Source organism: Chiloscyllium plagiosum, unplaced genomic scaffold (assembly GCF_037043375.1).
Source record: "Chiloscyllium plagiosum isolate Xiang-an unplaced genomic scaffold, Cpla_swu_hap1 HiC_scaffold_39, whole genome shotgun sequence".
Lineage (NCBI taxonomy): Eukaryota > Metazoa > Chordata > Chondrichthyes > Orectolobiformes > Hemiscylliidae > Chiloscyllium > Chiloscyllium plagiosum.
The window spans coordinates 16,407,016-16,424,163 of record NW_028270177.1 but is presented as its reverse complement, the minus strand read 5'-3'; the positions used below and the strand labels follow the sequence as shown (position 1 = coordinate 16,424,163).

General features: G+C 39.8%; 1 protein-coding gene across 4 annotated transcripts in view; it reads left to right on the top strand.

Moving 5' to 3' along the window:
• The window catches only part of LOC122540962 (dipeptidyl peptidase 8-like), a 30,026-nt gene extending 24,533 nt beyond the window's left edge, over positions 1–5,493 (top strand). For all 4 annotated transcript variants that reach the window (XM_043677325.2, XM_043677326.2, XM_043677329.2 and 1 more), the window contains 3 exons: positions 1,280–1,422; positions 2,213–2,324; positions 2,985–5,493. In XM_043677325.2, the coding sequence (XP_043533260.1) occupies positions 1,280–1,422; positions 2,213–2,324; positions 2,985–3,101 (372 nt within the window). In that variant the 3' untranslated portion in view covers positions 3,102–5,493. The remainder of the gene's footprint in view (positions 1–1,279; positions 1,423–2,212; positions 2,325–2,984) is intronic.
• Positions 5,494–17,148: the final 11,655 nt, after the last annotated feature.

The window sequence follows — 17,148 nt, the reverse complement described above, 5'->3', positions numbered from 1 at the left end:
TTATGATGATCTCATATTCAACTACCTTCTGTGGCAAAGGTTTCCATGCTTGGACAATTCAATGGATAAAACATTTCTCTGAACCTCTTCCCTCAATCCCATGACAAGTTAAATTTATCAACCTAACCTCCAACTGATCATTAGGAACATTACTGTTTCCCTCTGCACTCAATCACAATCTTTCATAACATTAAAACAACTTAGTCACTTTGCAATGGCATAATAAAGAACAGAACACTGATCCAGAGGAAGAAGTAAACAAATGTTTTCTCTAAGAGATGGATTTCAAAAAGGATGGAGATGAAGGTAGACAGATATAAGAGTTTCAAAGGAGCCAAGGCAGCTGAAGGCTTCAGTGCACTTTGAATGGAGGAAGGATTACCTCAAGATCCTAAGATTTCTTTTTATCCATTCATGGGATCCCAGCAATTCCAGCTGGGCCAGCATTTATTGCCTGTCTCTCGTTGCCCTTGCGCTGTCGTCTTGAGCCACATGGCTATCAGTAGCTTAATTTCAGATTTTTTTTATTGAATTCAAATTGCATGAGATTTGAACTCTGTCCCCCAAACCTTAGCTGAGTTTCTGTATCTGACCTGCTGCGCTTTTCCAGCAACACATTTTCAGCTCTGATCTCCAGCATCTGCAGTCCTCACTTTCTCCTTCTTTCTGTACCTATAGTCTAGTAAAATTACCACTAGACCATCGCCTCTCCTAAATTTGAGGAGGTTATAGAGATGATATGTTTGAGGTCATGAAGGGGTTAAATTTCAGGGCATGACTTTTAGCTTTGATGTTTTGGCATCAGAAGCCAGCATAAGTCAGCAAACACATGGGCAAGTCAGACTTAGTGTGGAATTAAATACAGGATGTAGAGTTTATGGCAGGCAGAACAGAAAAGTCCAACCAGGAGGTGATATAGACAGAAGTGAAGGTTTCAGTGAATGATGGGCTACGAGAAAGACAGAGGAGGACATTGTTATTTGGTAAAAGTGGCCAAATCTTTGTACTGGAATTGGAAGCATGACTCAAGAACAACTAGGATGTTGACATTACAAAAATAATCTGGTCTGGCCTGAGATAGGGTTGGAATCGGTAACAAGCATATGATGTTTGTGATGAGGATCAAAGATGATTCCATCGATCTTTCCAATGTTTTCTGGAGGAAAGCTGGATATTGGATAAAACACTCTGATCCCTTTTCCTGTTGCCTGGTTCAGGCCTTTGTGGCTTTGTTGCTGAATGTGGACGCTAATGCTATAATTGGTCACCTTGTGTGCAGGTAGCCATAGCTGGAGCCCCTGTGACACTGTGGATCTTCTATGATACTGGATACACAGAACGCTACATGGGTTTCCCAGATAAAAATGAGAGTGGCTATGATATTGGATCAGCAGCAATGCAAGTTGACCGGTTTCCCCTTGAGTAAGTACCACCTCATTGCTATGTCTGTTGTGGTGAGCAGGTGTCACATTCCAACCCAAAGTACATTCAAAATTGGAACCATGTTCACTTTAGTTATCTAACACAAATGTTAGACAATTGAGTCTTATCTGTGCACACTTTTCATTTCTGAGCGTTAAGAATCCTTTGGTAATTGTAAACTTTAAATTACAAACATAAATTTAATTTTGTGGAAAAATAAGTTAGATATCTAGCTTGAGTTAATTGGAGGATTTGTTTTCAATTGAGTTTCGTAACTTCAGTTAAGTAAAGCTGTGTGGCCTGGTAACTGTGAATGTCACTGGCAGTGACTGCTAAGGGTGACAGACACAGAAAGCTAATGAAAGTTCAAGTTATCAACCAGAATATTTAATTCAAGCAAGATGTGTTGAACAAGATGACTAATGTGTTGTACAGTTATTGAACCAAACAACTGTGGTGAATTGCTGAGCTGAATCTGATGCATCTCTGATCTAAATTTACCTGAACGATGCTTCAGTTCCAATTATCTGACTTTGATGTTTTGGGTAATTAGGTTTGAAAAAAAGTACATGCAGATTAGTATTGGCGGTGTTGCACTCATACCACAAACAGGGAGAAGAACATTGCTGGCCTTTGCAATAGAAATTGTTCTGTGAAAATCAGTCTTGAGATCAGCAAGAACCCTAGTCAACAGTGACTGTCACAACACAACACTAAAGGTACTGCTTAAAGCAAACTGTTCCAGAAAATGAACAGTGATCACGTTTCCTTCTCTCTTTCCCACCTGTAGCCCCAATCGGTTGCTGCTCTTACATGGGTTCCTCGATGAAAATGTTCATTTTTCTCATACTACAGTACTGCTTAGCTTCCTCGTTCGAGCAGGGAGGCCGTATGACTTGCAGGTAAAGTTACACCGCAAGTAAATAAATTGCTGTGTTAATAAGGTCTTGCGTTTTCGAAGAATGGATTGATCTAAGAGACATTCTTTTTTTGCCGGATTAGTTACAATATCCTCCTTTGCTTTAAGAATCTGAGATAGGATAGAATTAGAATTAGAAGCAACCCCTTGTGATTACAGCTCGATCATTAGGATTGAGATGAAGAGAAATGTGAATGTTTGGTATGCTGAATCTCGGGGAGCTGTGAATGTGCATTCATTGAGTTTATTTAATACTAACACTCAGGGAACAAAGAGATACAGGGAATGGACAGGAAAATAGTGTTAAAGCAGACGATCACCTATGATTGTATTGAATGGTCGAAAAGTTTGAGGTGTCACGTTCATCTTCTGCTCCTATTATGGCCTCATCCCCATCATTTACAGACTAACAGATTCCATCGCTATGGTAAATAGATTAGTTCCAAGCTGCTTACATGGTACTGGTATTAAAAATTTACTGGCATTGAGTTAAGAAACCCAATTTAGGCAAACAGGGGAAAACCCAAGTGTTTAAACTGAGAAGAAATCAAGACAAACACCAATATTTAAAATGGAAGACTGTTCAATTTTAAAGAAGGATAACCTGTATACTTTTTAATTAAGGTTTTGCAACTCTTTCAAGGTGTATCCCCAGGAGCGGCACAGTATTCGTGTTCCAGAGTCTGGTGAACATTATGAACTGTATTTGCTGTACTATCTTCAGGAGAACCTGGCTTCCCAGATTGCAGCAATGAAGTAAAAGATGATGTGCTACTTTTGAGACTTCCCATCTCAGCCAACAACTCAATGCAATAGGTATCAGAAGAGAGACACTGCTCCTATTAATAGTGATCTGCTCTCCCCCACCGCCCCATACGTCGCTACTTGTGGTTATTTTTTTTTCAAGTAGTCATAACCTCTCTGAATCTTTTTGTGTGATGTCAGCTGTCACTCAATTTCAGTAAGAGCAACAATTGAACTCACCCCACCTATCCATAAGCATCCCCTCTCCATTGCTCACCACTAACACATCTATAACGTGTGGCTTGTATTACCCCAGCACCATCCTCCAGTGGCAATACTCAACATCAGCTTCCTAATCCTCGCACAAAATTGCGTCCTGCAAGCTCCCACCCTCTCCCTCCCATAATCTCACTAATAGTGCCTGACAATCACTTTCTGCTGTTTGTACCAAGACTGTAAAATAAAACCCATGATCACAGAAACTTTACTTTCCAAGGGCATGTTACGGGCATTAGGGTGATTTCTTCTGATGAATGTGTGTATATCAGTAAATATTGAAAATGCAGCAATTTCCCTTCTATTCTGTGTTGCTTGCTCTTTGATTCACCACTAGAACTCAGCATCTTTTGGAACCTTTCCCGGTGAGTTGATCAGATTTAGTGAGACTTGCCCATTTGCTTCTGGTGGCCAGATCTTCAGTTCTGCTTTTCATTATAACAGCATCTGCTCCCAGTGCTGCTGTTAATTTGCTTAATGACCATAAAACAGTAATTACTGTATTTGCACGGATTGTAGCGTAAATGGAAATGATTGTGAAACATTTTTGAGCACTTTATGTAACAGTAATGTTTAGATTAATGTCTTAAACAGTATCATTTTTATTACTTAAAAAAATCTGGTCATGAATTATTTATTCTCTTTCAGATACATGTTGAAAGGGTTTTAGCAATGCCAGATTTGTTTAGATTTTCGGATGCAGTATCCATAAAGAATTGTATGTATTCTATGAAGTGGTAACATTGTACAGGAGCAGATATCTGGAAGGGAGGTTGCATGTTCATGAGTGGAACACGGACATGAAGCAGATGGGAGAAGGCTTGAATTGGGCACAAACTCTGGCAGAACCCTGTTGGATCCAATAGTCTGTTCCTCTGCTCTCAATACTTTGTACTGCCAGTGAATTTGTGGAATTATGGCCCAGATCTGGGACTGTTGGATATATGAATGTATGACCCAAGTTGCGATTCACTGAAGTCCCAATCTGCAGAGTCCCATTGAAATTGCCCAGGAGATTTGTGACGAGCAAATCCTCTGACACTAAACTTATCCAGCTGGCTAACCAGAAAGTGGTAGAGAGTAAAATCCTAGTTTTAACACCTGGGTAACAACTCAGAGAAACCCCACCTCCTGTCATCCATCCATTTGTCAGAACTATCCCTCTGAGTTGACTCAATTAGCCCCAAACTCCTGATCAACCATAACTAGCCCTCACCATGTGATGATATCCTGACCAAACTCAACCAGTTCTTGCTAATCTAACTATCCCCACCATCCAATTATCCCTGAGTCAACCTGACTAGTCTCCACCCATTGACTTGCTAATTTGACTAGTCCCTGACCTGACAACCCCTGCCCTGCCCTGACAACCCAACTCAACTATCCTCTGACTCACCTACTACAGTAGGTGAAAGTGAGGACTGCAGATGCTGGAGCTCAAAGTCTAGATTAGAGTGATGCTGGAAAAGCATAGCAGTTCAGGCAGCATCCGAGGAGCAGAAAAGTCAATGTTTCGGGCAAAAGCCCTTCATCAGGAATCCTGACCTGCCTGACCACTCTAATCACCTACTACCGTGCCCACTGACCACCCTTACAAACCTACAGATTCACTTGCTCACTATTTGCATACGCTCATTCACTAACATATGAGAAGCTTTGGGACCTTTAAACCCTTACCATATTACAGCAGGCAGTGGTATCAAAAAGGGCATTGATTCTGGGCTGATTCTCTGCACTGCACTCAGAATCCTGCATTGGAATTTTGGCTGGGGAAAGTTGCATCCGGGTAAGTGGGTAGTTTTCTGTTTGACCAGCATTGGACCCAGCAGTTCACTGGACTAATTGGAAGGTTTGGGTTGAAGTGAGTGTAGATTTCACCCTTTTACTGAATTATTATGGGGCAATACAAGTTCATGGGTACTCCTTACCTGCTAGTCTGAATGTAGCATTCTCTTACATCAACAGTCTACGCAGTGGAGTAGGAATCTGTGCATGTAGTGCTGCTTCGTTGACATTACTGAAGAACTCTGTGTGGGCTGTAGCGTGTAGCAGCTCATGGTACTACCTGCCTCGCTGGACTCAATGCAGGCTGCGCTAGCAGCATTTTGTGTGAATAAATTTTTTTGCCATTATCTTTTTGTCTCTTTATTTTCTGTTATGGTACTTGAATCCCTCTACCTCTTTTCGGCTGGTGACTATGTTAATGCACTGGTTTTAATAATTTTTGAGAGAGGTTCCTTCATGTCCTCCCTAAAGGGTCTTTAACTGATGAGCCAAACCTGTTCTTAGATTCAGAGGTCTGGCCTCTTTTCGAGCATCAGTCCTCTCTCATGTAAGCTTAAATGTTTGTTCCATGAATTCAATCTTTATAAGGCAGGCGAGATTGTCCGAGTCAACGTTTTTGAGCCAGTATTATAAGTTCATAGGAACATTTTAACATAATCATGTTTAATGTTAAATCTGGACTTTGACCTACCAGTTGTGCTGATGGTTTTGTCCAGTACAAAGATCACAGTTGTGTAAATATTGAGGATCAAATTGCAGTTGACGTTGACTGTACGTTTGTAGTAAATTAGTTTCAGAAACCAGATGCGGCCTTGTCTCGGCGGCATTCTTTGGCCTAAAAATGGTTTCACTTTATGTTTAAATTGGTTTTCTACAGCTGTCCTCTTAAACTTTGACTAATCTGTGGGGAGAAGAGCTACCCCACATTTCTCTCTGAACCTTTTAAGCCAGTAAGTTGGCATGATTGAACACATTGCCAATGGATAACAGTGTTGTTTTCAAGCTGGCGGACAGGGAGTAACCGTGAATTTGTATTGTTGCATGATGATTCCGTATGAGAGCACAATCCTGCAGATGCATAGTTACACAGAAATAACCTTGGCAGCAAACAGCTGTATGCCCACACAAGCGTTCTCACACCTTGTTTCATCTGGCTTTGTCAGCCTAGCTTTCTATTCCTTTCTCTCTTGTGTGTTCATCTACCTTCCCTTAAATGAGTCTACCTGGTCACCTCAGTTACTTTTTGAGGTAATGATTTCCATATTCTCATACTCTTACAGGAGGATAGAGGTTAATAGTGTGATTTCAGTGTAGACTGAGAAAGAATATAAACAGGATGTCAACTCACTGGAGCTTCACTTACATGCTTAATTTTTGTGTATTACCTTCGTGTCTATAAATAAATCACTCACCTGTAGAAATTGGAAGAAAAGCATGTTGAAACATAAATCAGAATTTACTGTTAGGAAGGAGAGTTTTTGCTGAAGACAGTGATAAATCCCTTTTGTAAGAAAATTCAGTGAACGGTCAGTATGTAATCATTGTACAGATTCAGTGCTGTTTACATAAACATAGGTGAAGCAACCCATCAATAGGCTGTCTGACACTGTCACCAGCAGCAGTGTGCTCTCTTCGGTTTAATCAAATTCCTGCAACTCTGGTTCCTTCATAATCTTTTGGAAATCATCTTGGAAACAAAGATTGATATGAATGGCCTGCCTGCAACAGTAGTAGACTCACTATCATTAAGGGCATTTAAATGGGCATTGAATATACATAATAATGGAATGGTGTAGGTTAGGTGGGCATCAGATTAATTTCACAGGTTGTGCAACATCAAGGGCCGAAGGGCCTGTACTGCGCTGTAACATTCTATGTTCTAATGCACAAAGTCAGACCACATCATAAAGTTGCAAGACTACAAAACCATTGGACAGGAATTTGTATTCTGAAGAATTACACAATCAGTCCAAGTGTTATTCATAAATATATGTACCAAATAGTTCAAACATTCAACAGCACACTTTTACTTAAGTTCAATAGTCTTTAAGCATGATGGAGTCTCGGGTAGTGAGTCATTTCACCAATTTGATCACTTTCAGAAAGAGCTACTTTCTACTTTTGTGAAAACAGAAGAGATATCCTACTTGGGGAAAGAAATGTTTCTTCTCTCCTGTTAAGAACTGACACAGTTACAATCGTAGTTCATTATTCTTGCACAGGAATCAAACAAAATTCAAGTGGGGCTGACTGACAATTACATTTTTATAACAATTTTTAAAATAACAGCACCACAAATAAAAAAGAATTAGTCTGAAAATTTGATTCTGATAGATCATGCTAAGTAAATGATTATTTGTTCATTGTGTGGCACATCAGTCAGTTGTAATATTATTAACTTTAAAGGTGTATTTGGGGAAAGTGTAGTGTGGAGGGCTGTGGTGAGCAGCAGCAACTTGTGTGATGTCACATCAACAACGATTAATGGTTAAAAGGTTTGTTTGTGCTTTTTATTTGAAAGTTAGATGAATTGTCCAGTAATTATGTGTATAAGTCTATACATAAGGCTGTCTTGAAAATATATTGGCAATAATGAGTGTAATAGCAACCCAGAGACACAAATCTCATCACTGTCCACTATTGATCATCAACAAATATATTGCAACTGTGACCTGCAGTAGTTATGTTTACTGGATGAAACCAGTATTCGGTCTTTATTTTATGTCTTTTAAGTGATACAATTGATATCAAATAAATACAAGAAGATGTTTTGTGGGTGATGAATATTCTTAAAAGAGGTCAGGTAAATCCTAAACACAAAACATCACAAGTCTCAGGAATTCTCAAGTTTAAAGACTAGTATAATAGTAATCTTGATCATTTTTGTTTTGATGGAGAAATGTTCCTTTCTCTTCTGTAATGAAATATAAAATAACAAAACTAATGAGGATGGGGTCCTGTGGTGGAATATAATACAGTCTTGGAATTCCTTGTTGTAGGATGTGAGTGATGTAAGGGATAACTAAAATAAAGGGAAAATAATGTGGATGCTAGAAATCTGGAACGACCCAAAATAGGCAGTTGGGCATGATTACTTTGGAATTAACACTGGGGTGGGAGTGAGGGGAATCAAAAATTGACATGATATTTAATTCAAGCATGTGAAATAAATTCACACCTTAGTTAAGCACATCATTACTTTGATCAAGTAAAACATTTATAAATTGACATTCAAAATTCAAAGTTTGTGAGAAGATTTGTAGTTCGGGTGCTCGTTGTTGTGGTTCTGTTCGCCGAGCTGGGAATTTGTGTTGCAGATGTTTCGTCCCCTGTCTAGGTGACATCCTCAGTGCTTGGGAGCCTCCTGTGAAGTGCTTCTGTGATCTTTCCTCCGGCATTTGTAGTGGTTTGAATCTGTCACTTCCAGTTGTCAGTTCCAGCTGTCCGTTGCAGTGGCCGGTATATTGGGTCCAGGTCGATGTGCTTATTGATTGAATCTGTGGATGAGTGCCATGCCTCTAGGAATTCCCTGGCTATTCTCTGTTTGGCTTATCCTATAATAGTAGTGTTGTCCCAGTCGAATTCATGTTGCTTGTCATCTGCGTCGTGTCGTTTCGTGGCTAGTTGGTGTTCATGGATGCGAATCGTTAGCTGTCTTCCTGTTTGTCCTATGTAGTGTTTTGTGCAGTCCTTGCATGGGATTTTGTACACTACATTGGTTTTGCTCATGCTGGGTATCGGGTCCTTCGTTCTGGTGAATTGTTGTCTGAGAGTGGTTGTTGGTTTGTGTGCTGTTATGAGTCCTAGTGGTCGCAGTAGTCTGGCTGTCAGTTCGGAAATGTTCTTGATGTACCAAACCACTACAAATGCCGGAGGAAAGATCACAGAAGCGCTTCACAGGAGGCCCCCAAGCACTGAGGATGTCACCTAGATAGGGGACGAAACGTCTGCAACATAAATTCCCAGCTCGGCGAACAGAACCACAATGACATTCAAAATATATTAGTTGCAGATTATAAAATCTTTAAAAGATAATGATGAGACTCCCATGAAACCTGGATATTCTCCAGTTCGTATCAAACCTCAGCATCTGTGAAGGTGTTTCCAGATTTAGTGTGAACATTTGAAGGGTTCAACTTCAAGATTGGATATCATAACTAAAGAGTATTCTTGAGCTACCTCTCATTGTGTTCACACAAATTACAACCACCAAATTGCAACAACACATTTACATTCATAAGGAGCATCTATACATTGAATAGGACAAAATAACAAAATTTCAATGTTTAGGGCAGTATTTATAATATGATGGTTATGTTGGCACTGCCACCAATTATGTCTTCATTACATTTACCATTGTTAGCAGATCAAAATGCACAAAAGTGCATCTGGCCTGAAGATAATATAAATTCTCTCTGTTCTGAGGGAGAAAAATCAATGGATTTGGGAAACTATCTCCCCAAACACAACTTTGAGTCATTGTCCTTCCTTCAATTCAGAAGGGGTACAAGACTCTGTATTCATAAGGTGGTGCATTAGGATATAAAGAATGAACCAAGTAAAGAACATTCAATCCATGACGTCACCTGTTTCTTCCAAACAACATAAAATTCCTTGATAGAAAGTCTTATATAATTGATTTCTGTTCCTCAAAATCAATCAAGCAGAACTCCACAACTTTGCCATCATTCATTCCTGGTCTTACATGCTGGTTCCATCACTGACCACAGCAGTATAGGAAACTTTACATGATCTTTGACTTTCCAAAATCTATATTTATCCTAAAAGGACTAGTCCTAGTGCCAAAAGCCATTGCCAATCATGTGTTTTTCCAAACACTTGTTTGGAGTACTCACACAGTATCAATCTTCTTTATTTTATATTCAGAGATTTTATGATTTAAACCCATGTCCCATAGTTCTGTGCTGTAACTCAATATTTATGATTAATGTTTCAAAGACTGGGCTATTCTGAGCAAATGCAGAAATTACCATTGGTATATCAGGAGCATTGAAGTTGAAAAATCCCATTCTCTGAAATTTTCCTTGAGCTCTAACTCCACAAAACTGCTCCTGTCACTCTTTGGAGTGCTAACAAAATGTTAAAAATGCTAATTTTCATTCAGACTTTATTTCACTAATAATCACCTATTCCTGGACTGCTTTTAATCTGGTCACCTCATGCAGTATATAATGCTTCTGAGCATCCTTAGAATTTTGCACTTTTTCTATATTTATGACATTCTACTTCATTTAAAAACATGTTAATTTATTGAATAGATGGGGTTATAAGACCAATTCCTAGAGGATACCTCCATTACAGCTGTTGATTAAAATTCTTATAATTGATAACTGCACCCTCTGCTACCTTCTTGCTAGCCAATTAATAATCCAATTTAGAAGGTGATCTTAGTTCCCATGGGTTTACACTTTAACTGTTAATTTCAAATAGTAAATTGCAATTAAACAATTTAATCAGTCCACAATCAGTTGCTGAAAGCAGTTCAAAGAAAGCTCCAAAAATGATTAGATGTACCTATAAACAACTCACCATAGAAAGTTCTCCTGCAATTTTGTATAAACAAAATGCCTTCAATGAAACTCAAATAATTTGAAAAGTGATAAACCAGTTATCCATTAAATGTTGATTCATTGCTCAATTATACTTGGCACTTTATATGATTTATTGAGACACCAGTTGTGATCAAATCCTTATTTCAGTTTACTTGTCACTTTTACAGCCATCCATTAGTACCTTTTAAGGCTATCTTTCAGTGAGGGAAAGCAAATTCTATCATATTAAGCAATAAACAGATGAAGTGTGGCAATTACAAACCTCTAAGTGTGTGTTTGTCAGCTGTGGTTTAGTATTCTATCATCAAACAATATCCTTCTGGTCTAAACAGTGAATCAACCCAATGCCACCCTAAGCTTCAATAACATGACAAATGAAACTAAACGCAGACAAGCTTTTAGCAGCAAATCACTTAATAAAGAAATAAATAGACAGCTCCCTGAGTAGACATGCCTCAAATTATTGATGACTGTGGTGGGCACAGGGTCTCTGCATACGAGACCTGATTAACAACACTATTGCATTTAGCAAATTTAAAACTATATTTTTGCTAACTGCAAATTATCAGCCAAATTGGAAAGCTTCCATTAAAACTTGTAAATAATTGGTTATTTTTGCTCATATACCTCATTACTTCAAACCATTCAGGATCTGATGCCAATATGTAACAGTTCTTTAATGTATTCCAATGTAAAAGTGATTTAAAAGTATTCAGATAATCAGTAAATTTGGTTTTGTATGATCTGTCCACTCACATTTCAAGAGATTAGAAAATATGGGGAGGTTGGGTGGCACAGAGGAAACAGGTGCTTTCTCTTCATTTCAAAATCAATTCCCAGGATGAGCTCTCTTCTATTAAATGGACCAAGTATACCGAGTTGAAAGCACAGTGGACAAGCACCTGCAAAAGTTTCATTGATTGGTAATAACATATCAGTTTAGCTCAGATCTTTGGAATATGCATTGTGGAAAAAGTCCAAAACCTCTTCTGATGAAGTTAGGCATTTTTTTTTAGGTTTGTGTTTAAATGTCTTGATGGGAATATGTAAGGTTATTTCTATTTTCCAAATGGTGCCATATCTGACTTGAAAGAAACTGAAAGCTATTGTGCTTTGTTGTTTTTTGAAATGGTTATTTTCTGTAGCACTAAATTTATTAGTCACACATACTGCAATTATGAGTATAGCTAGAAAATATGAAGTTTTGGGGGGTGATTAATTTCAGTAAATATCTGTTACAGGGAATATTTGCTTCTTTTTCATTAAAATGTTTCTACAAAGGAAAATATATTCATTCATATTTTAATTTCCAGCTACTAGGAGGAACAATGGAGCAGAATAAGAATATTACAACATACATGCAGCAAGGCAGACAGCATTAGTCTTCACCTGATAAATGACAAGTAACATTGATATCATCAATCACCAACTCCATCGAGACAGTCTAATCATTTTACCTTGACGTTCAATTACATTACAATCATCAACATCCCTCACCATCAACACTGTATGGTCACCTGTTGGTCAAAATATTAACTGGACCAACCACCTAAGTACTGTAACTACAAGAGCAGGTCAGCATCCTGTAGATGCCACACATTACAGTGCGGGAGATCTTGTGGCAGTCTTGCAACAATAGTTTCAAATGCCACCTCAGATGTTGATGGCCACCTCATCAAACAGGATGATTATCAATCTGTAACATCTCTCTAATATGCTTTTGGCAGGCTGTAAGAGTATAAGATTGCTGGTCAGTCAGAACTATGTGATAACTGCAGCACAATAGCCAGCCAATGTTAAAAGACGCTATGTTTGGTTTCACTATGAGCAATAGTCACCCTTGTGAAAGTCTACCACACTGCAGCAACCTTGTTCCAGTGTGGAGAAAATATTTAAGGGCTTAATGGGATGTCAAGCAAGTTGATGATATTGACTAGACAAGTTTGAACTATCACTTCTCTCCATATAAGCCACCTGACCTGGTCATACAAACTATCTGTACACTTTAGTGATCCTCTTATTTAAGCAGCAAATTTAATTTTAAGAGAACCATTAGGATTCTATTTCAACAATCAACTGTGACAGAAAAGAGCTCTCTAAGAATATGAAGTTGTTTTTCATTAATGGAATGTGTACATCACTAGCAAGGCTGGAATTTATTGCTTTTCCTGAATGAAATTGGTGGTGCGCTGCTTTCTCTAACTGCGCTGTCACTGGTTGCAGAGCTCTAGACGTTGGTCCAGTGGCAATGAAGAAACAGCAACAAGTTATGATGTGTGCTTCGGAGGGGACCTTTGGAGATAGGGGAGTTCCAGTGCACCAACTGCCCTTCCTTCTAGTTGGCAGACTAATGGATATGGAACCCCAAATATAGAAGTCCAGTGAGGATGCCTTGGTGAATTGTTACTGTGGATCTTGCAGATGGCACACTTGGCTGTACTGCGTGCTGGTGGCAGAAGGAGAAAACGTTCAAGATAGTTATGGAGTCCTGAGAAAGCGGGCTGCTTTGTCTTGGATGGTGTCAACCTTCTTGAATGTTGTGGGAGCTGCACTCAACCAGGCAAATGGCAATTATTCCACCACACTCCAGACTTGTGGGTGGTGCACAAGCTTTGAAAGTCAGGAAGTCAGATCCCGCAAAATTCCAGCCCTGGCTTGCTCTTGTTTCCATAGTATTTGTAATGGATGGTCCAGTTAATGTTTTGGGCAATATTTAGATTGGATTGGATTCCCCAACAGTATGGAAACAGGCCCTTCGGTCCAACAAGTCCACACTGACTCTCTGAAGAGCAACCCACCCAGACCCATTCACCTACACCTAACTCTGCGGGCAATTTAGCATGGACAATTCACCTAACCTGTACATCTTTGGATTGTGGGAGGAAACCAGAGCACCCAGAGGAAACCCACGTAGACATGGGGAGAATGCGCAAACTCCACACAGATAGTTGCCCAAGGCGGGAATTGAACCTGGGCCCCTGGCGCTGTGAGGTAGCAGTGCTAACCACTGAGCCACCGTGCCACCCCAATCTGAGGATATTGGTGGTGGGCAATTTGATGAAGGTTATGCCATTGAATTTTGAGGGGAAGTGATCAGATTCTCTATTATTGGAGATAATTATTGCTTGTATCTTTTGTAGTGTAACTGTTACTTGTCACTTATTAACTTAAGCTAAATGTTGCTCAGCTCTTGTTGCTTACAAGCTCAGACTACTTCATTATCTTGAATGTTGTGAATAGAACTGTACAATAGTATTAGCAATTTATTGTAAAAATGTATTTATGAAAGTACAGTCAATAGATTCCAATACAGTTTGACAAATTGGAATAAGACATGCTTTGCACGGGGCATAAACATCAACTGACTGGTTTGCATTTTGAGCTGTAGGCTCAATAAATCTAAGCATTCACTCCTTCAAAACCATTTTCTAATTCCTACTTGTATTCTTTGCTCTGGATGAGAAAACAGACACCTTTCACCTTATTTTTTTTGAAGGAGAAGCTCATGCTATAAAAATTAAGAAACCCAAACTAATACTGAAGGACAGTGGAGATACTGATTGTAATTTTCAAAACACAACAGCAGCCACAGGGGGGCACTACATGACTGAAAATTGTCAGAATAGGTGCCACATGTTAGCTGGATAAATTGTGCCAGTGAAGAAACCCCTTTCCACGTGGGTAGATTTCATTTTCCTTGTATAAATTCGTACTTAGATCCAATGATGCAAAATGAGATACAGGAAGAATGTTGATGTAATTCAAGATTTGGAGGTGCCGGTGTTGAACTGGCATGGATCCCAAATTAAAAATCACACCAGGTTATAGTCCAGCAGCTTTATTTGGAATCACTAGCTTTCGAAGTGCTGCTTCTTCATCAGGTGGTTATGGAGAAGAATCATAAGACATACACTGCAATCCTGTTGCTATAAAGTCTAATGTCAAATAAATTTAGCTTACATCTTTCATGTTTTAGAATGACCATGTTAGTTTTGGTTTCTTCATATGTAAATCCCAGAATTTTTTTAAAGTTACGTGTTCAAGATAGCTTTAACATTACGTGTCTTCTCAGCTCAAATAATGCATTGAAGGTGTGAAGTTAAACTTTGTCTATGTCCCAATTGTCACAAAGCTGGTTCCTTTTCCCAAGGGTACTGTGTCCTTGCTTTTTTTTCAGAGAGGTCATAAACGCTCCCAGTGCCGATTAGATTGGTTTGGTATGGAGATTAAAGAGTATTGAGAGGCCTTTTTGTTTATATGTAAACAGATGAGACTTCAGGCTAAAGTGGTCGTGTTTTAGAAGTGACCTGTAGAATGAAAGGGGAGCGGTCAGCTCTCTAGCTGAGCAGTTCAGTCCAGAATTAGTTAGGAGTTCAACAGTGAGTTGTGTGGAAACAAACTCTTTCTCGCCTTCTGCGCTTCTAACTTCAAACCTGTAAGCATCTGTTCCTTTTTTTTACTGTTTTTAAGGGGGTTTACTTATTGGGATTGATGTGTATATTCGGAACAGCATAATTAATTCTGGTCTGGATAGTCTGAATTCTGTAGGAGTTCTTTATTCTGTTCTTTGTGTTTCATTATGTAATTTTGTGAATACATTTTTTTGTCTGTTTTAAACCTTGGCAGTCAATGTTGCTAGCTTACTTGGGTAACTTTCACTGTACACTAACCTAAACAAATTGCAAAGTTATGGTCTGGGTTGCCTGCTCAAGAATGTTTGAACTGTCTGGCCTAGTCCATAACACAATGTTAGGTCAGACTGATATTATTTCTAAAGTGAGAGTTACAGAATGCAAAGAACATGGCATAGTTTTTCGGCTCCCGGGAAGTACTGGATGTGGAGTTTGCACATTCTCCCCGTGTCAGCGTGGGTTTCCTCCGGGTGCTCCGGTTTCCTCCCACAGTCCAAAGATGTGCAGGTCAGGTGAATTGGCCATGCTAAATTGCCCATAGTGTTAGATGGATTAGTCATGGGTAAATTTAGGGGAATAGGTGGGTTGCTCTTGGGAGGGTTGGTGTGGACTTGTTGGGCTGAAGGGCCTGTTTCCATACTGTAGGGAATCTAATCTAATCAAACGAAGGGTACCCTATTGGTTTCAGCTCATGTCTGTCTCCTGAGGAGGTCATTACAGTTTCTCACTGTGGGCACATCGGAACTGGCAGTACAATGCTCAACTCATCGACCGCCAGTTCTGACATACCACAGTGAGAACCGTAATGACCTCCTCAGGAGACAGACACGAGCTAAAACTAATAGGGTACCCTTCGTTGTCCAGTACTTCCTGGGAGCTGAAAAACAATGCCATGTTCTTCGCAGCCTGCAAAACATTATTGATGAGGATGAGCACCTCACCAAAACCTTCCCCACGTCTCCACTTCTCGCCTTTAAACAACCGCCAAACCTGAAACAGATCATTGTTCGCAGCAAACTGCCTGGCCTTCAGGACAACACCATATAACCCTGTCATGGCAGTAGCTGCAAAACGTGTCAGAGTGTTGACACAGATACCACCATTACACGTAGGAACATCATCCACCCTATAAGTGTCAGACTGGATCTATTTCCAAAGTAGGAACTTATATCATGTTAAATGGATTGACTGCCTGCAGATTCTGTGCTTTTTGAACAAAATAGAATGTATCTGCAATTACAATTCTGCAATGCAAATTCACCCCATAGATTTATATGTGTGTGTGTGTGTGTGTGTGCATGTGAGGGAGAGAGAGTGTGTGTGTGGGAGACAGTGTGAGTGTAATTGCGTGTGAGATTGTGTACATGCTTGGTAGAGTGTATGCATGAGTAACAAAATAGAAGACTGTGAGAGGGTGTGTGCATCGGTGAGTGTGGGGGGTGTATGTGTGTGTCTGAGAGAGAGCGTGTGTATGAGAAAGGGTCTGCATGAGTGTCTGAGTAAGTAAGTGTGTGTGTATGTGTGCTTGTGTGTATGTGTAAGAGACTGTATAGTGTAGTGGGGTCACCTGTCATGTGACATTAACTCAAGGTCCCAAATGAGGCCATCCTCATGGGTACTGAACTTGGCTTTCAGCATTTATTTGGCCACTCTGCGTTGTTGCATATCCTGAAGTCTGCCCTGGAGAATGGTCACCCGAAGATCCGAGGCCGAATGTCCCTGACTACTGAACTGTTTCCCAAGTGGGAGGGAACATCCCTGTCTGTTGATTGTTGCGCGGTGTCCATTTATCCAATGTCGTAGCATCTGCTTGGTCTCGCCAGTGTACCATGCCTCGGGGCATCCTTGCCTGCAGCGTATGAAATAGATAATGTTGGCCGAGTCAGGAGTACCTGCAGCGTACATGGTGGATGGTGTCCCCACGGGTAATGATGGTATCCATGTTGACACTCTGATACTCTTGCAGTGGTTGCAATAACAGGGTTGTACAGTGTTGTGGTCTATGTTGCTCTGAAGG